Source organism: Perognathus longimembris, chromosome 14 (assembly GCF_023159225.1).
Source record: "Perognathus longimembris pacificus isolate PPM17 chromosome 14, ASM2315922v1, whole genome shotgun sequence".
Lineage (NCBI taxonomy): Eukaryota > Metazoa > Chordata > Mammalia > Rodentia > Heteromyidae > Perognathus > Perognathus longimembris.
In genome coordinates this window covers 54,949,036-54,970,205 of record NC_063174.1, presented here as the reverse complement: position 1 = coordinate 54,970,205, position 21,170 = coordinate 54,949,036, and the positions used below count along the sequence as shown (strand labels likewise).

General features: G+C 36.6%; 1 protein-coding gene across 1 annotated transcript in view; it reads right to left on the bottom strand.

The window, feature by feature from the left end:
- Positions 1–21,170, bottom strand: part of Unc79 (unc-79 homolog, NALCN channel complex subunit) — a 220,870-nt gene that overhangs the window by 138,880 nt on the left and 60,820 nt on the right. The window contains 2 exon segments of the mRNA XM_048362115.1: positions 16,793–16,922; positions 18,018–18,073. Coding sequence (XP_048218072.1) covers positions 16,793–16,922; positions 18,018–18,073 — 186 coding nt within the window.

The following is a 21,170-nucleotide window of genomic DNA, read 5'->3' as shown; positions in this document are numbered from 1 at the left end:
GGCCAGAAGTGGTGCTGTGGCTCAAGTGGCAGAGTGCTAGCCTTGAGCAAGAAGAAGCCAGGGACAGTGCTCAGGCCCTGAGTCCAAGGCCCAAGACTGGCCAAAAAAAAAAACAACAACAACAAAAAAGAAAATAGCCAGGCACTAGTGGCTCACACCTGCAATCCTACCTACTCAGGAAGCTGAAATTCTAAGAATCATGGTTTGCAGCCAACCTAAGCCAAAAGTCTGAGAGCCCCCAGCTGCAAGTAACCAGCAAAAAGATAAGCTGGAAGCATGGCTCAAGTGGTAGAGAACCAGCCATGAGCAAGCTAGCCCAATGCATGAAAGGCCCTAAGTGCAAAGTTCAAGTCTCAATACTGTTATAAAGAAACCCTTACACTGTTGGTATAGATGTAAATTAGTACACTCAGTAGGAGAACGAGTATGAAGTCTCTTCAGAAAATCTAAAAGTAGAACTATCATATGCTCCTGTTATACCACTCTCAGGTATATATGTGAAGGAATTTAAGTCAACATACAATAGAGATATCTGCCCACTCATGTTTACAGCAGCACTATTTGTACTAGCTGAACTGAATGAATCCTCCTAGGCACCTATCAACCAATGAATGTAGTATATCTACACAATGAAGCATTTTTAAGCCATAAGGGAAAATGTATAGAACTACAGATCATTATGTTAAGCAAAATAAGCCAGAATCAGAAACACAAATAATATGTTTTCTATCTAACCCTTAAAAATGAATTTCAAGAATATAAAACAAGTTCTGTTTAGGAGTGTATTGCAGGAGGAGGGCAAAAGAAGGAAATGAAAGGAGAATGAGTATGGTCAAAATACTTTATGTACATGAACAAAAATAAAATAATGAAAAACATTAAAATATTTTAAAATAGCTGTTATAAACACGTTCAAAGGAAAATATGAGTAAGCACACAGTGAGCACTAAGATAAAGAATATAGTAAAAGAGCCAATGGCATTTCTAAAATTAAAAGATGCAATATTTGACATTTAAATTCATAGCTTATTAGATAATTCAGAAGTACCACAGAAGAAAAGTTCAGTGAATTAAACTAAATGACAACAGAAACAACTTAAACAATAGGAAAAAATAGAGTTTCAATAAGCTGAGAAGTAATTTCAGGCTGTATTAAACACACACTACCAGCACTAAAGAACAAAAAATGGGGAAATATTTGAAGAACAATAGCCAAAATTCTTTTACTTTGATAAAAGCTATTTACCCACAGGTCCAAGAAGTTTAGTGATGCCTAGGCAAAATGAAAGCAAAGAAAATCACACCAAAATCCATTAGTATCAAGTTGATGAAAAAAACAATTATAAGGAGAAAAAAGTCTTGCAAAATCCAGGAAATCAAAACAAAATACTGAAAAGACATGTTACAGGAGAACAAAGAATTATTGCTGATTTCTCATCAGAAACAATGCAAGCCAAAAGACAATGGGAGGACATCTTTAAAGCGGAAGGAAAAATACTGTCCAAGTAGAATTCTATGCTCAATGAAAATATCTCTCATAAATAAATACCAACACAGAAAGTATATGAAAACAAATATTAGACAACAGAATATATTGCCAGCTGAGTTCCAATACAAAAAAAAGTTTACAAATTATTTAAGCAAGGGGCTGGGGATATGGCCTAGTGGCAAGAGTGCCTGCCTCATATACATGAGGCCCTGGGTTCGATTCCCCAGCACCATATATACAGAAAATGGCCAGAAGTGGCGCTGTGGCTCAAGTGGCAGAGTGCTAGCCTTGAGCAAAAAGAAGCCAGGGATAGTGCTCAGGCCCTGAGTTCATGGCCTAGGACTGGCAAAAAAAAAAAAAAAAAAAAAAAAAAATTTATTTAAGCAAAATGTTGAAGGAAAAAAAATACTAGACAGAACTTTAGACTTAAACAAGGGTATTATAATGAGACATGGCAGATATATGGTATAACCACAAAAGATATTACTCACATTGATACATTATTAAAAGGTGCTTATTTAAAACAACAGTACTATATTGTGAGTACGTGTGTATGTGTTTATATGTGTAAAATGTCGGACAACAAGAACAAAAAGGATGAAGGTGACAAATGGGAATAAATATACATTAATAACATAATTTGAAAGTACACTTTGAAGCTAAAGATGTATATTATAAGCCTTAGAGAAATTCTTTTATAAAGTTAAAACTATCAACCCAATCCACATATACAATTAGATGCTAAAAAAAAAAAAAAAAAAAAAAAACCCTCAGTCCCAAATTAAGAGCAAGAGATGTAGCTCTTGGTAGAATGCATTTTTAAAATACCCCTAAACAATTTATGTATCCAATGAAAAATCCCAAAGAATGTTATAAAATTTACTCATAGCATGCAAAGAAATTCATGGGATGCAATGGAAGCAATGCTTGCAGAGAAACTAGCAGCTGTAAATTCTTACATGGAAAAATACAAAAGGTCAAAAATCACTTATTCTTCCTTATGAAGTCAGAAAAAAAGAAAAAGTCAAGCTAAATGGTAGAAATAGTAGAAAAATAATAAAGATAAAGACAAATTAATGAAACTGAAAAAAAGAAAACTAATAGAAAAAAATATCCAAAAAGCTGGACCTTTGGAGAATTTATAAAATTGAAAAGCCAGCCTAGTGAAAAAAGAAAAGACATAAATTACCAATGCCAGAAATAAAAGGGAGAAACCACAACAGATATTCCAATATATTTGATAGGTTGAATGGAATTGTCATATTCCTCCAAAGACACAAATTATAAAATATGGCTCCTATTCTAGAACATAAATTCATAACAAAATTTTCCCACATAGAAAATTTTAAGTCTAGATGGTTTAATTAATGAATTCTATTGACCATTTAAGATGTAAATCCTACATAAACTCAGAAAACAAGAGGAAATGCTTTTCAACTTATTTTATGAGACCAGCATTACTCTGTAAAAAGTGGTTTGATGAAATACTACAATAGAAAATACATACACTTAGTACATTAAATCTGACTATAGAACACAGTATGGAAACATGGAGTTTACCCCAAGGATGCATAGTTGGCTTGACAGTGGAAAGTAAATCAATGTAACATCATATTAAGAGAGTAAAGATAATAAATTATATGGTCACCACAGTAGAACAGTAAAATATTTTTACCCCGAACTGACATCCATTCACAATTATAAATCTCAGCAAATTAAGAACTGACAAGTTCCTTGATCTGACTTTTTATGGCATCTATATAGAAAACCTGTAGCTAACATCGTATTTAATAGTGAAAGTCTGAATACTTCCCCACAGGTTGGGGTTGTCCACACTCAGTACTTAAACTGAACACACATAAATCTGAATTATGAAGCAATACATTAGGAAAGGCTGGAGGGAAAGGAAGAACAGATTCAGAGAAGGAGAGAAGACAGAAAGAAACACAGGAAAGAAGGGAGGGAGAGATGGAAGACAGAAATATAAATTTAAAAGTAACTGAAAAGTATCCTTATTTTCAGAGCATCTGATTATTTATACAGACCTTACAAAAAATATAAAAACCAGGAAGTAAATTTAGCAAGGTTGGAAGATGAAAAGTTCACATTAAAATCAATTATATTTCCAAATAGTATCAATAAACAAGTAGAATATCAAACTTTTAGTATTTGGGAATCACTTTAGTGAAATATCTAAGAGCTGTGCATGGAAAACTAGCAAACACTACTGAGAGAAATTAAAGGAGACATAAGTAAATGGATAGATATGCACTGTGGCCCATCAAGAGGCTCAATATTGTCAATTCTCCCCCAAACCGAACTAAAATATACAAAAATATGAAACTAACCCTAAACAGAAGAAACTCACATGCCAGTAACTTCACTCCAGAAAATATAAACACAAAGTTCAATGTTTTTTAGAAGAAATAAATAGTCCAGGGCCTCCAGGATGTACTTCCCTCAATGCCCACCCGATAGTTAAAATTTTATAGGATATGTGAAAAAGCCAGAAAATGTGATCCATACTCAAAAGAAAGAAGTCAAAATAAACACAACTAGCCAAGGCCTGGAGGCTCACGCATAGAATCCTAGCTATTTAGAGGCAGAGATTTGAGGATCGCAGTTTGAAGATAGCTGGGACAAGAAAACCTGTGAGACTCTTACCTTCAATTAACCAGCAAAAAGCTGGAAGTGGAAGTGTGGCTCAATTGATAGCATTCCAGCCCTGAGCAGAAAAAGCTAATAAGCAAGAGAGCCAGGCCCTGAGTTCAAGCCCAATTCTGACACCAGGACAGACGGACGGAAGGAAGGAAGGAAGGAAGGAAGGAAGGAAGGAAGGAAGGAAGGAAGGAAGGAAGGAAGGACTTTAAACATGTTAAAGAATACAGACAAATAGACTGTTAAGAGGAGAACTTCAAAAGAGAAATGAAAACCCTAAGAAGGACTAAAAGCAAATTTCTAGAACTAAAATAGAATATATGAAATTAGTCTCAGAGATGGATTTTTTTTTGTGGGGGGGGTGGTCATAGGGCTTGAAGTAAGGGCCTAGGCCCTGTCTCTTCTGCTCAAGTCTAGTGCTCTGAGCCATAGCGCCACTTCTGGTTTTCCAGTGGTTAACTGGAGATAAAAGTCTCACAGACTTTTCTGCCTGGGCTGGCTTTGAACCAAGTTCCTTAGATCACAGCCTCCTGAGTAGCTAGGATTATAGACATGAGCCACCAGCACCCAGCTAGTAGATGGAAATTTTAAAACACTTGATACAACGTAAGAAAGGATCAGTGAACAGGTTATTATAACCAAAAATAAAGTACAGGAAAATATTTAATGGAGTATCTGAGACCTTGGGTATAAGATTAAATATTTTTAAAGTCCCAGAATGAGAAGAGAAAAAGAGAAAGGCAAAGTAAATACCTGGAGAGTATAACATCCAAATTTTTCCCAATACTGAATAAAGGAAATGAAATCACAGATTCAAAATGGTTCCTCAGCAGTGGCTACGCAGAATAAATACAAAGACCTCCACGCTTAAGCAAATCATAATAAAACTTTTCTAAATAATAGGATTTAAACTCAGAGTCTCTTGCTCGCTTAGTTTGCTTACTCGGCTGGTGCTCTACCTTGAGCCATGTCGCCAGCCCAGATTTTCACTGGTTATTTTGGAGATGGAGTCACACAGACTTTTCTGTCTTGATGGCTTCAAACCTTGATCTTTGCATTCTTAGCCTCCTATATATGTAAGATTACAGGTGTGAGCCAGGAGTGCCTGGCTTATTTTTATAAGGAATATATCTTAAAAAGAGGGGTGATTAGAAAATGTTTTAATGTTGAAAAACCAACAATTGAGCTTTTACCCCATGAAGCTACAAAAAAAAAAAAAAAAAAAAGGAACTCCAGGCACGCACCAACAGCTTCTTGTTATCCTAGCTACATAGGAGGCTGAGATCTGAGGACTGCGGTTCAAAGCCAGCCTGGGAAGCCTGGACTCTTATCTCCACTTAACCAACAAAATGCTGGAAAGTAGAGCTGTGACTCAATTGGTAGAGCACTCACCTTGCGCACAAAAACTCAAGACAGCATCCAGGCCCTGAGTTCTAGCCCTCAAGCATCAAGACCAGCACAAAAAAAACCTCCAGATATAAAATAAAGGCAGAAACAATGAAATGACAAATGTAATATTTACCAAATTTTTTCTCTGATTTTTCTATTAATTTATCTTAAGTATTATGATAAAATTAAACAACAATTCAGTAAAAAAAAAAAAAAGTCTGGGATATTTGCAAAACCCTGCTGTGTCTATTTCAGTGGTAAAAAGCCACAATGTCCATTCTTACCACTCCTATTCAACAGACCTTCTGTCCTAAAGATTCTAGGCAATGAAACAATCAAAACAAAGCTGGGGGGCTGGGGATATAGCCTAGCGGCAAGAGTGCCTGCCTCGGATACACGAGGCCCTAGGTTTGATTCTCCAGCACCACATATACAGAAAACGGCCAGAAGCGGCGCTGTGGCTCAAGTGGCAGAGTGCTAGCCTTGAGCGGAAAGAAGCCAGGGACAGTGCTCAGGCCATGAGTCCAAGGCCCAGGACTGGCAAAAAAAAAAAGCTGGAACAAAGATCAGAAAAAAAGGAGCACATATGACATCATTGTCTATATAGAAAACGAAATCAATCATCAACAACTACTAGCAATCTTTCAATTCAGCAAAATCAGGAGATACAGGATCAACATATAAAATCTAACTGGATTTCTTTATGCTAGCAATAACAACTGAAAATTAAATCTTAAAATAATGTCATTAGCAGGCATATCAGAGAAAAAGCCAACCACCCAGAAATTAATTTAATGAAAGAAATTCAAGGATTGTACACTGAAAAGTACAGAACACTGCTGAAATGTTAATACCTAATTAATGTACAGATACATTCATGGACTCAAAAGTGAAATATTGTTAAGATGTTTATCCTTTCCAAATAGTACCACAGATTTAACATAATCCCACTCAAAACCCAGAAGTATTGTTTTTGGCAGAAATTGAAAGCTGTTACTAAAATTTAGGCTAAAAACCTAAAATAGCCAAAAAGAGCTAAGTCAAGGCCAGGCATTGGAGTCTCACACCTGAAATCCTAGCTACTCAGGAGGCTAAGATCTGAGGATGAAGGTTCAAAGCCAGCCTGGACAGGAAAGTCTGTGAGACTCTTACTTCCAATTAACTACCAGAAAACCAAAAGTGATGTTGTGGCTCAAAGTGGTAGTGTGCTAGCCTGGAGCAAAAGAGCTCAGGGACAGCACTCCAATTCAAGCCCCAAGACCAAAAAAAAAAAGGCAAAGTCAGGAAGTTGAAATGATTTCCAGATTATTAAATGAAAATACTTGAGGCAGTTTTATCAACATACAGTTAGGAACACTGATCAATAAATATGCCCACAAGAGATATGCAACAAGAAACCAATATAATTCAAATAGCCTTTCGTATAAATTTTTAACCAAAGTGCTAGGACAATCCAGAATGAAATCAATGAACTATATCCACCACTCACAAAAATTAAAGTTAATGTGGATCATAGATCCATCAAGATAATACTACAAAGCCTTTGGAAAGTGAGGCTCTTTACAACTTTGGAGAAATTAAACATTTCTTTGATGAGTACTTGAGGTGTGGTCAAGTGGTAGAATTCTGCCTAGCAAAAGGAAGGCCATGAATTCAAATCCACTACTATCAAAAGAGAGAAAGAGAGAGACGGAGAGAAATTTCTTAAATGATACATAAAACAAACTAACCACCAAAGAAAAACAATAAATTTCATCTCATTAAAATGTAAAACTAGCTGAGTGTTGGTGGCTCATGCCTGTAATCCTACTCAGGAGGCTGAGATCTGAGGATCACAGCTCAAACGCAGCCTGGGCAGGAAAGTCTGTAAGACTCGTATCTCCAATTAACCACCAGAAAACTGGAAGTGGTGTTGTGGCTTAAAGTGGTAGGGTGCTAGCCTTGAGCAAAAAAAACTCAGGGACAGCACATAGGCCCTGAGTTCAAGGCCCCCTCACCCCCCACCCAACTGACAAAAAAATAAAATGCACAACATACACTTGTGGGCAAGGATGATAGGGAAAAACTGGGAGAAAGCTAAAGAATCTGTGACATGGTCCAAGAAGAATTATACTCTCACCTGACTATGAAATTGTAACACATCTGTACAATACCTTAGTAACAAAAAATTAACATAAAACAAATCATTTAAAATAAATACAAATATATAAATAATTAATATTTAAAATGCTTACACTTGTGCTCATCCAAACAGGCAAAACAGCAAACCTCAGGTTGGAAGAAAATACTTCTCATATATAAATCTTACAAATCTTACAAATGACTTTGTAAGGAAGAATGATGAAGTGGTGCATTGATCAAGATTCATTGCACCCACAAAGTGACATGCCCTTTATACAACTAACTAAAGGTAACACAAAATAAACTAAGAAACAAATTACTCATAAAAGACTACATATCAGCAATAAAATAAATAAACAAATTATAGCAAAATATTTTATAAGGAAGATCACAAGAAGACTGAATGACCAATAAGTACATAAAAATATGTTAAACATCCTTCATTATGGAAATGTAATTAAAGCCACAATAAGATTCACACCCACTAGAATGGCTAACATCACACTGATAATGAGTGTTCGGGTACAGAGCAACTGAAGCTCTCCTGTATTACTGCATGGAATATAAAGTAGCATACACAGCTGAAAATACCATTAGAAATTTCTTACAATTCCAGAAATTCATATGCTCAAGAAAAATCGATGCGTATTTCCACAAATCTTCTTACATAAGATGTTCACGGCAGTTTTGTGCATGTTCACTAAAAACAGGAAATATCCCAAAAATTCATCCACAGGAGCACTGAGAAGCAGAGTATGATGTATTTATGCAATTAAATACTTAGCAATAAAAAAGAACTATGTGGGAGACTGAGATTGGGATTCAGGTGGCAGGCCAGCCCAGGCCAAATTAAAAAAAAAAAAAAAGTAGAGAACTCAACAGAAAAAAATGGACACGGAGATATATACTTGTCATCTCAGCTACAGTGAGAAAGATAAATAGGAGGACCATGTGCAGGGTTACTTGAGTGAAAAGTGAGATTTTATCTCAAAAATAACCAAGCCAAAAAAAAAGAGAGAGAGAGAGAGAGAAAGAAAGAAAAAAACCACAGCAAAAGGGGCAGATGCATGCTGGAGGTGTACGGAACCTGCAAAGCAGAATGCAAAGACCCAAGCACAAACCCCAGCACTACCAGAAAAAGAAAAAGAAAAAAGAACTATAGGAACCTCAACAACATGAATTAATTTTAGTAAAATTATATTAACTCGTCAGACTTGGAAAAATGTATACATTTATTTTGTATTATCTTTATCTGAGGGAAGATTACAAAAATATTATTCTCCAGTCTTAACTGACTCAGCAGTACACCTAACACTTGGTTATCTTGCTATGTACAAAATATTCCTCAATAGTACAATTTTTAGTAATAAGACACAATGACAATTTTCTAAAGCTGACACCAAGTCTCATAGAAAAGTTACATGAAACCTCCTCCCCAAAGGCAAGTATAATATCATAACTACACATGTTATAGCAAAGCTGCTCAAGTTAATAATAAAAACTTTTAAAATAAAGATAAACTTTTAAAATAAAACTTTTAAATAAATAGAAGAAAATAATTCCTTCAAACAAGCAAGTTATAGAAACAATGAAGTTGAAAAGTTCATGAAATATCTTCAAAGTATGGGAACAAAATGACTGCCAGCCTGGAATTGTATACACCAAGAAAACACCTTTCAGAAACAAAGGTCAGTGCTGAGTTCAGTGACACAAGACTGCACCCCCAAGCTGTTGGGAAGTCTGAGGCGGGAGGATCATGAATGTGAAGCTAATCTACATAGTTCCAGTCTGAGTGAGATAGAGAAACCATGTTTCAAAAAGATATAAAAGTGCTGACAGTTTCAGAAAGACACTAAGAGAGAAAATTTATCCCCAGTAGAATATCACTAAAGGAAATTTAAATGTATTATTTCTAAAAATGTATCCCAATAGGAGCTTTGACATACAAAGAAAATGAGCAAGAAAAAGAGAAAAATCAGCAAATATGGACTGAATAAGATATTTATTTTTATGAACACATATTTACATATGATATTTGTAAATTGCATACATATGTGATCTTCACATATGTATCATATGTACATATATATACATATATACATACAGGGAAGTTAGGGAGGAGTAAAAGGCACTGAAATCTATTATCATGTAACAGGAAAAGGTAAATGCACCTGTGTTATTTTAGAAACTGATAAGCTAAGGATGCATGGCATAATCTCTAGGGTAAAGACCAAAAGAGTAAGACCAAGATAAGGTGATGAAATACTTAGATACACTTAATCACTGTAAAAATGGGAGAAAGGAGAGAGAAAAGAAACACAGGGAAGTTAGGATAAACAGAAAGCAATAGAAAAATTGTGGATTTAAAGCCAAATTATGTCAGTAATTATATTACATATACAATGGCTAAATGTTCCAATTAAGGACAAAGGTTTTATTATTATTATTACTGGACCAAACGCAAGGTCTTGAGCATACCAGGCAAGTGCTCCACCACTGCAATAACATCATACCTTTTCTAGTTTTATTTTCAAACAGGGTCTCACTAAGTGGCCCACACTGTCAAAACTCCATGCTCTGACCTCCGCTGAGTAGCTGGTATTAGAGACATGTACCACCACACCTGGATACAAAGATCTTTAAACTGAGCTTTTAAAGGAATTACATAAAATATATGAATACAAAAAGTTGAGGATTGGGAATGTGGCCTAGTGGTAGAGTGCTTGCCTAGCATGCAGGAAGCCCTGGGTCGGTTCCTCAGTACAACATAAACAGAAAAAGCCAGAAGTGGTGCTGTGGCTCAAGTGATAGAGTGCTAGCCTTCAGCAAAAGAAACTGAGGGGCAGTGCCCAGGCCCTGAGTTCAAGCCCCAGAACTGGAAAAAAAATGAAAACAAAAACAATAAATAAACAAATATAAAGGAAAAGTCTTATAGCATGCAAACACTTGTGAGAGCTGGTATAGTTGTATTACTTCAATACAAAGTAGATTTTAACACCAAAATACCATGCCAGATTAAAACATGAATTTCAAAATGGTAAAACGTTTTGATTCACCTGGAAGAGACTGCATTCTAAATTTATACACTCCTATCAAAGCAGTCTCAAATTATAAACAGCAAATGTAACAAAACTTCAGGGAGAAATTAGACAAATCACACGATCATAGAGATGTTAACATTCCACACTTACCAACTGATACAAAAAAATAAACAAAATGCAGTAACAATGCAACATCACAATTGAAAATGTGATTTATTTCATGTACATATAACACTACTCCAACAACTGTCAAACCACTGTTTTTAACTATACAGAAACATTTACAAAACTAACTGTATTTCCAGCACTAACAGAAATGTTACAAATGCAACAGCATAAAATAATACATAATGCCATCTCACCATATAAATCATCAGCCAGGTAGGTGCTGGTGGTTCATGCCTGTAATCCTAGCTACTCAGGGGGCTGAGATCTGAGGATCACAGTTCAAAGCCAGCGCAGGCAGAAAAATCTGTAAGTCATATCTCTAATAAACTACTCCGAAAAAGCCAGAAGTGTCACTTGTGGCTCAAGTGGTAGAGGGCTGGCGTTGAGCAAAAAGCTCAGGGACATTGTCCAGGCTCTAAGTTTAAGTCCCACAACCAACAATAACAACAAAAAAGATGTAAATCATTCTCATAAACTGTCAATTGGTCAAAGAAGAAACCATGAAGAAACTTAGAAGCTAGCACAATATAGGAGATTTAGTCAGTGCAAGAGGGCAACAAGAAATTTAAGGTTTATGGACCAAAAAGGAAGCATTACACTGTTCAACAATGGTAGAGTTGCACACAGTAAGCATTTGTAACAAAGCTACAGTTAATTATTAGAACTAAAAAGTGACAGTGATGTCTGTATTCAAATCAATATAATAACATGAATCGCATGCATACAGCAGCAACAGAAAACTAGAACATGCAATTTTAAGAAGATATATCACTAACAATAACATCAAAATATACTTAAAATGAATGACCTGAGAGATGTAAGCCACCTACACAGAAAATTGTAAAACAGCACTAAGTTTTAAAAAGATTGTAACTCAAAAAGTTTTTTTAAAGCATAAAGAGATATCCCATTGAAATATTCAACATAATAAAGAAATCAGGTCCCCAAGCTAATTAAGATTGTCCCACTATCAATTAAAGGCAATTCCAATTTAAAAAAATTAGCAGTTTGAGTGTTTGTATTAGGTTCAACTTGACAGAAGCTTCAACTTAGCAAAGAGCTAAGAGTAATATTCTTTAAAGAAGAAAGAAAAGGAGAAAGCACAAGAAGGAGAAGAAATAATGCGAGTGAGGAGGAGGAAGAGAGCAACAATAGCGTAAGGTACACCAGGGGTATCAGATTGCATTATTACCACACAGTGGTTCACACCATGTAGTACTGGTATGAGGAAAAACATAACACTAAGCTAAACTAAAAATCCAGAGACCGTACCATCTTTAAATAGTCGATTTATGAAAACAATGGTACTACAGACCAATAAGAAAGAACAATATTTTCAATAAAGATTCAACTGAGAAAAATATAGACAAAACTACTGGCCACTGCCTCACATCATATGTTTGTCTATAGTTTGACTCAATGCTCTTTTCTGTTTAGATGCCTCGCTGATATCTCAGGTCATTTATTCTTATGTATTTATTTTTTATGTTACTGTCGGTGATATAACCTTTTAAAATTACATTTACTAACCTCAGCCTCCTGAGTAACTAGGATTGTACATGTGAGTCGCTGGTGTCCAGCTGACATTTACATTTTTAACACTTTCTTGGGCTCCAACAGAAAAATTAGTTCCAGATATACATAAAAGGTAAAAAGTAAAGATAACAAAAGATAGTAAAGACTATCATCATAGTTTTTGGGTAAAGAAACATTTTCTTGGGATACAAAAGGACTAAACATAAATAAAAAAGATAGTAGAAACCATGCAACCTGTGTTTCATTGGGTCTGTATTACTTCACTTAATGTAATTTTTTCCAAGTCTTTCCATTTCCTTATGAATGGTACAATGTCATTCCTTCTGATAGATAAGTAGAATTCCTTGTATATACACAACATTTTCTTGATCTATTCATCTACTGAGAAGCATACGGGCTGATTATACATCTTGGCTATGGTAAATAATGCTGCAATAAACATGGTTGTGGTGGTGGCTTTAGTTTTTTCTTGTTTGTGACCTATTGGATAAATGCCCTGGAGTGGAATTGCTGTGTCATGGGATAGTTCTATGTTTAGTTTTGGGGAGACCTCCATACTGCTTTCCAGAGTGGTTGAACAAGCTTACATTCTGACCAACAATGTAATAGGGCTCCCTTTTGACCACATCCAGGCCAGCATTTGTTATTGTTAATTTTCTTGATAATGGCCATTCTAACTGGGATTAGAGAAATTATACTAAATGAAGTAAGCCAGACCCAGAGAAATACAGGCTGCAGGGTTTCCCTCATTTGTGGAAACTAGAAATCTAGGCGTAAACACTCTGGGTGTTAGCCGTATGGTTATAAATTAACTGAAGTATAATAGTCTCTATGTAGAGTGGAAATAGTACAATTCTTTAGAAAGACTAAGTCAAAGCCCAACAAACTAAGTACCAGGAAATGGGTACTTGCAAGGGGAGAACAAGAGGCGAGGAGTAGAAGAATGAATGGGGGAAATGAGTAGAATGCAGGCAAGAATGCAGTGCGTGCGCCACAGAACTGAGAAAAATAAGGGGCAGGTTGGGTCAAAGGAAGGTGAAGATATTGAAGGGATGACATAGTTCAAGATGCATTGTATATATAAATTGCTTTGTTAAATGGAAAAAAAATCAATACATAACCTAAAAATCAAGAAAATTGAGGGAAGAAGTTGGGTGGGGAGGTAGGTGACAATGTTAAAAGGGGTGACAGTGATCAAGAGGCTCTCTATTCATAAACTGCTCTGTTGAATGGCAACTCCTTTGTACAACTACTTAAAGAAAATAAAAATACATTTTGAAAGGGAAAGAAAAATATGTCTAATCTTATTACATTAAATAAGAACAGTCAGGCACCAATGACTCATATCTGTAATCCTATCTACCTAGGAGGCTTATTTCTGAAGATCGCAGTGCCTGAGTTCTCAAGCATTAGGATCAGCACAATTCGCCAGAACCAAGGTATGGAAATGGCCCAGATGCCCCTCCATGGACAAATACATCGAGAAAATGTGGCATATATATTATACAATGAAATTTTACTCATCCATCAGAAGAATACTACATAAGTGAGGTAAGTCAGGCCCAAACAGACAAAGCAGGTGTGATTTCTCTCATATGTGGAAGCTTATAAATGTACAAGGACGTATGGGGTTTATGCAAGTGTACACAAATGTATTAACTGAAATATGGTATTTGCAGGGGAGAATTCAAATGCTATAATTTGCTAGAAAAACAAACTCATATTCCAACAAAATGAATACCAGGAAACTGGTACTTGAAAGGGGGAGGGGAAGACTACAGAGAGAAGGGTAGATGATTGAAGAGAGGAAAGTAGGGAGAATGTAGTCATAATATTCAATGCGTACCCTACAAAACTAAGAAACTTAAGGAGCGGGGTTGCACTGGCAGGGGGAAATTGAGGAAAGAGGTGGCATAAGCATCTTGCCTTGTATTCATAAACTGATTTGTAGAAAAATTTCTCTGTACAACTACTTAGAGACAATAAAATATTGTTTAAAAAATAAGAACATTTACTGAACAAGAAATATTACAAGAGTTCTGATTATTTTTATGGGGTTTTGGTGGTACCGAAGTTTAAACTCTGGGCCTTGCACTTGCTAGACAGGCACTTTACTAAGAACAGTAAAAGACAAGAAAAACTATTAGCAACACATATTACTGACAAAGATATCAAGAACATATCAAAACAACTAAAAATATGAAAAAGTATCTAGCTTCATAATAATCAGGGAAAGGCAAATTATAACATAAGACATAACGACATGTCCTTCAGAATGGATAATTTTTTTTAATTAAGAAAACCAAGTATTGGCCAAATGTGAAATATAAGTCTCTTATACTGCTAAGAGGAGTACAAGTTATCCACATGGGAAAGCTTCTTGCCATTATTCACTAAAGTTGGATATATCCACTGGTCCACCAATTCCATTCTAGGCATGCATGATGTTAGTAGCAGCATTATTTGTAATAACCAAAAAACATTGGAACAGCTAACTATCCATTTACAACAGAGGGGTAGGTCAATAGCAATGAAAATGAACAACAGGACTATAAATAGCAGTAACAATGTACAAAGAATAGTTAACTTGAACACCACAGCCCACACACACATACATCCACACAGAGATAAATAGTGGACATTTCCATTTCTATAAAATTCAAAACCAGAAGTAATTCATCTTTGATGCTAGAAGAAGAAGATTGGAAAAAGGAAGAAGTAATCATTGAGAGCAAGCCCATGGTGGGAGATGTTCTAAAACATGTTTAATTACGTGAAGCTAAAATCAAGACTATAAGAAAATAGTAAATCAATAATGAGGATTTAGAAAAAGACTGGTAAATCTTTGATACAAATCAAAAATCCAATTCCACCAAAGTGTAGTTAGATACTTGGTAGCCTAACTTAGGTTTTACATTGTAGTGCCTCTTTATCTATTCTCTAGCTATTATTTTAAAATCTCTTTCATGCAAATGTGTAAATTAATCCATGTCTTTTGTTGCAGAGTTCAAATAACAACTACATGTTCTTTGCTAGAAAAAAATTAAGTCAATCATTAGTTACTAGATGGGATTTGTAATTATTTCTCCCTCCCCTACGGAACCTGCTTAGCATGATGACACAATGGCTGTTTTAATTGTCAAGAAGCATCTTGCTTTGAACAAGAGCAAATCCATTTTAATTACAAATATATAAATGCGAATAGTACAAAAATGTGAATTTAAGGTTCACATTTGATGGCCAGAATAATTAGAGTAGCATTTGGTTTTGTCAGCTGTGGGGCTTGAACTCAAGACCTGCGCACTGTCCTCGAGCCTCTTTGTGCTAAAGACTAGCTCTCTACCACTTTGAGCCACAGCTCCACTATCACTTTTTGAGAGGTTCATTGGAGATAAGAGTCTCATAAGGACTTTTCTACCCAGGCTGGCTTCAAACCATGATCCTCAGATCTCAGCCTCTTGAGTAGCTAGGATTATAGGCATGAGACCCCGGCACCTGGCTAGAGTAGCTTTGGATACACACTATGGTCATTGTAGATCATCAGTTCCTCATTATTTCACCTTCATGTTAGCTGTAAATTTCTGTAAATACTCTGTTTAAAAACAATACACAACTAGAAACAGTGACCCATACTTGTAGTTCCTACACATTAAAGAGCTAGAGATTTAGAAACTTCACCAGCCAGGGTTTATTTTTCCTTAACTGGCCTTGAACTTGTGATGCTTTTATCTCCGCCTCATGAGTGCTGAGAATCCTAAGAGGGTACCACCTCACCAGCTCTGTCTATATTGAAAGTCCATGTTTACTTCTCATGATTAGCTATACCAAGTCTCACCAATTGTTGACTCTTCCAAACAGGCTAGCAAGGTTAATATTAACGATACTGACAAGCTTTTTTTTTTTTTTTTTACCAGAACAGAATTGGCCACATGGGGTTAGCGCTAATCAAACAGCAAATCTACAGCATTATCACTCATCACTTATCACTCACGCTTCAGTGATTAATAATAGTTAAGTCCGAACCCTGTTGCATGGCAAATGAGACTGTGACTTATTTAGGCAATAACCTATGGCACCCAAAATCCTTATGAAATTAGTTTCAGTTAATCAGTTTCTTTAAGAAAGGGGTTGGGGGGGGGGCGGGAAGGTCTCGCATTGCTACCCCAGTTGGCCCAAATTCTTGAGTTCAAGTAAGACTCTTAGCCTCCCAAGTATAGCTAGAATTTCTCTACCCAATTAATTAATTAATTTTTAAACTATGTAGTTTCAGAAAGATACATGACAATACCTAAAAGCACAGTAAATAAAGCCTAGCAAGATCTTTAAAAAAAAAAAATAGGTGAGGCATGAGAAATAAATAAAAGGTACCACAGTGCTCTTGTCTTCCTACCTGTGTACTGTAATCCCCTGTACTCGCTTATTGCACCAGGAGGTTTTAAATTGGGCCAGTAGTGGAAAAGCATTTGCACAGCTGGAGGTTTCACTTGCGAAGGCCCATAGGCAATCACATACAAAAGATCCTGAAGGAAATAGAAAGCACACTTGAATTTAAGCATCATCAAATACAAATAAAGATAATTCTTTCAATACTACCAAAGCAGTGAAAATTCTAATGGAGACACTGAGTTGGGTAATTTCCCCAGAATCTCATCATGCAGGTATGCCTCACAGACTAGATCACATTAAAATATTATTTTTGTTAGTTGTTTATGTGTTCGTTTATTGGTCCAGTTGCAAAGAATCCCCCAGGGGGAAAGTTCAAAAGTACACTATCTTTTATCAAATTCTTCTTTAATCAGATTCATATTAGGGCTGGAGACACAGCTCAGGAGGTAGAGACTTGCTTGCCTAGCAAATGTGAAGCCCTGCATCCACTCTCTAGTACCACAAAAGAAAAAGGAAAAGATTAATATTAGAGCATATACCACCATGTTAAATAATGTATATATTTTTTAAAAAGTATCTGTCCTTGCTAGGTCCTGACAACTCACGCTACTTGGGAAGCTAATATTGAGAGGACAAAAGTTTGACACACCTTTTATTCTAGATACAATAGGAAGCCCAAAATAGGCATATCGCCCCCCCCAATGCATGAGACTTTATCTCAAAAATAACTAAAAGACTTTGTTATAAATAGCAAAAAGAGCACCAGTGGCTCACATCTGTCATCATAGCTACTTAGGAGGCTGAGATCTGAGGATCTCAGTTCAAAGCCAGCCCAATCAGGAAAGTCTGTGAGACTTTTATCTCCAATTAATCAGCAAAAAAAGCCAGAGAGAGATGCACTTCAAGTGGTAGCATCCTGTAGCCTTAAGACGTTGGTGAGGGCAGGGTTAGGGAGGAAGGAAAGTGGGAGAAAAATGAGGGGGTAATAAGTTCGACAAGAAATGTAACATATGTAACTATAACCTCTCTGTATATCACCTTGAGAGTAGAATAAAATTAAAAAAAAAAAATAACAACACTCAGGCCCTGAGTTCAAGCCCTAGGAGCAACACTAATAATAATAATAACAACAAAAAGAGTACAGGGCTGGAGGCATGGCTCAGTGATAAGAACCTCTACCTGCAAAGCATTAGTTAATAATTTGGGGTTTAATATGACTCAAAACTTACTTTCCAGACTTCTTGTTTATATTTCATGAGGCATTCCAATAATTGACAATGATACACTGTAAGGAAGAAAACGTAATTTGTACATGAAATACAAATACTAATCATCCTTTGAGATATAGTTACCTACTTTAGTTTGACTTTTCATTCAAATTATTAACTTAGAAATTATTTATCTCTATACATTCATACTTTTAAAAAATGATATAAGCATTGGGTTGTATCAAGCTTTATTTCAAGGTCCTAGAGAAGTATGGAATTGATAAAGAATATATTAAGAAAAGTTTCCAGTAATCATATTTCCATAATTTAAACCGTATTAACACAATCAAGAACTATATAGGGGGGGCTGGGGATATGGCCTAGTGGCAAGAGTGCCTGCCTCATATACATGAGGCCCTGGGTTCGATTCCCCAGCACCACATATACAGAAAACGGCCAGAAGGGGCGCTGTGGCTCAAGTGGCAGAGTGCTAGCCTTGAGCAAAAGGAAGCCAGGGACAGTGCTCAGGCCCTGAGTCCAAGGCCCAGGACTGGCCAAAAAAAAAAAAAAGAAGAACTATATAGGGAGGGCTGGGGATATAGCCTAGTGGCAAGAGTGCCTGCCTCGGATACACGAGGCCCTAGGTTCGATTCCCCAGCACCACATATACAGAAAACGGCCAGAAGTGGCGCTGTGGCTCAAGTGGCAGAGTGCTAGCCTTGAGCGGGTAGAAGCCAGGGAGAGTGCTCAGGCCCTGAGTCCAAGGCCCAGGACTGGCCAAAAAAAAAAAAAAAAAAAGAACTATATAGGGATTCCCAGTCAGGGAACAAAAAAAAAAAAAAAACTATATAGAGGGAAAAAGTATAGCCAAGTGGGATCATAATAAAAGCTCATATTTATGGGGTATCCATCCTGTGCCAATTATTACGCTAAGAGCCTGCTTTGCATTATATCAAAGCCATGCTGCAATTAGAAAACTGAGGCTTAGTTTCTCCTCTTCCCTAACACTGAACAAGTAGCAGTAACAGATTGATAGGGCTATAAAGGGAATTTTATCAGTCGATTATCAACTCCACTTTATACAGGAATTTTTAAATCACACAGCATCAAGGCTTCCTTGATTCTACCTCCACATGTGGAAGGAAGATTGTGTCATCTTAATTAGATACATACCTACTTGATACATTCAGCTCTTTACAATGAGCTTAGTCTCACTTTAGTCATCAGCGACCACTGGGTCATTCAACTAATATTTCAGTTTGTATTTTACTTGATAGTGTTTAATACGTTAACCACTGTCCCCTTTTAAAATCCTTCTCTTTTCTTGGCTTCAGGACATGACATGATCACCTTGTAGCACTATTGCTGCCTCACTGCTATCAAAACCCTTTCTTCCTAGACATCTGCCATAGATGGGCTTCTCCCCCTACCATCGCCCCCCAAAACCTTGCAGTAAGGAGTGGCTATGGGACTCAGTACTGGCCAGTAAACATAAGAGAGAATCTGCTTGAGAGATTCTGAGACTTTTTTTTTAATCTGTGAACAAGAAAGGAAAAGAAGCTTACCAGCAGACCTTTCTGTAATGACACTGATTGATTCTGGTTTGGGATGTGGTAGTATGGGGATATAATTACCTCCACTGTGACAGCCATTGTACAAACATGAAGGGAAGTCCAAGAAAAACATACAGTTCCCTGATAGAGTGGACCTATCTTTAAGACTTCCTGTTAAGCAAACCACAAATGTGTTTGTAGTCTAAGGCTCTCATTAGTCAGACTCAAGCTCTCTACCTCGTTGGCAAATTCATCCTTTCCCACTAGGTCAACCAAAAGAACTATAGATAAAATCTTATTCTTGTTAAAGAATGCGCAAGAGCTTGTGAACAGTGTAAAAATCAACAATAAAAGCAATTCAGATGGGGTGTCAGAAAAGAGGAGTATGTTATTGGAAACTGTGGGTGGGGCCCATCCTTGTTATACAATGGCAAGTAACTTGGTCAAATTATGTTCATGTCCTAATGGTTGGTAGAAGGCAGAATTTGTGAGTTATGAAATCGGATTATTTGAAGAATATTCTTTAGAGATTGTAAGAAGAAAGATGGTTTTGCTGGGGCTTATAAATTAACTAAAAGCTAAACACTCAAAGCCCTCCTTCATTTTTTGCATATGTGCTCCTTGTCTCAGTAATTTTACATCCACTTTGAGCTCCAGGAAGAACACAATTCTCTGCTAAGTATCTTGTGAGGAAAGGCAAACTGCCCCTCATATGAGCACTGTCATCTTAGCATCTTAATAAAAACAACCAAAAGCTCAGGAGACTACACTGTCAGGCCGCTTGTTCCTGTTCCATTGCACTGGTGAAGCAGTAACAACTTCTCCAGAGCTCCTCTAAGAACAAACTAAGCCAATAGCCAACCAGGTCATATCTGTGTTTAGGGGACTGTTTTAATTACGCTTACCTTTGCACAGCTGCTCAATTGTTCCTATTTAACCTGAAGCTAATGTTTGTACCCGAAAGATGCTGAAGATGTAACTGAAGGGCTGTCTTCCCATGGCTGCTGTGTCATAGATCTTTCTCTGTCCTTCACCCTAACTCTTTCTTTGGCATATGGGAACAAGTGCCTGGACCTAACTCAGGACTCCTGAGGTTTGGAAATAGGGTCTAGAAACCCATCTTCAGAATAAATTAATGTTTTGAGTTTTTAGGATTGAATTTATGTATTTAAGATTTGAAAAGGATGCAAAATTGGGGGGAGGGAGATTGAGTGCTATCTGTCGAATATTTGTACCCCCTCCAAAACATTTTATGCTAGATTCTAATAGTCAATAGGTAAGGCCTCTAGAAGGTGATCAAGTCATGATGTCAGAACCTTTATGAATAGTATTAGCGCCCTTATAAAATAGGCCCCAGAGAAGTCCTTTCTCCTTTCCATCATGAGAAGAGACAGCACAAACATAAAAGCAGGCCCTCACTGGAATCTGACTCTACCATCCCTTTGATCATGGAGTTCCCAGCCTCCAGAACTATGAGATCATTTTTTTTTATACAATTTTGCTGTTTTTGAGCCACCTGGATTATATTGTGTTTGTTATGGTAACACAAACAGACCAAGATAAAGGATAAAAACCAACATGGTTGCGCATGCCTTGATCCCAGTGACTCAGAAGGCTGAGG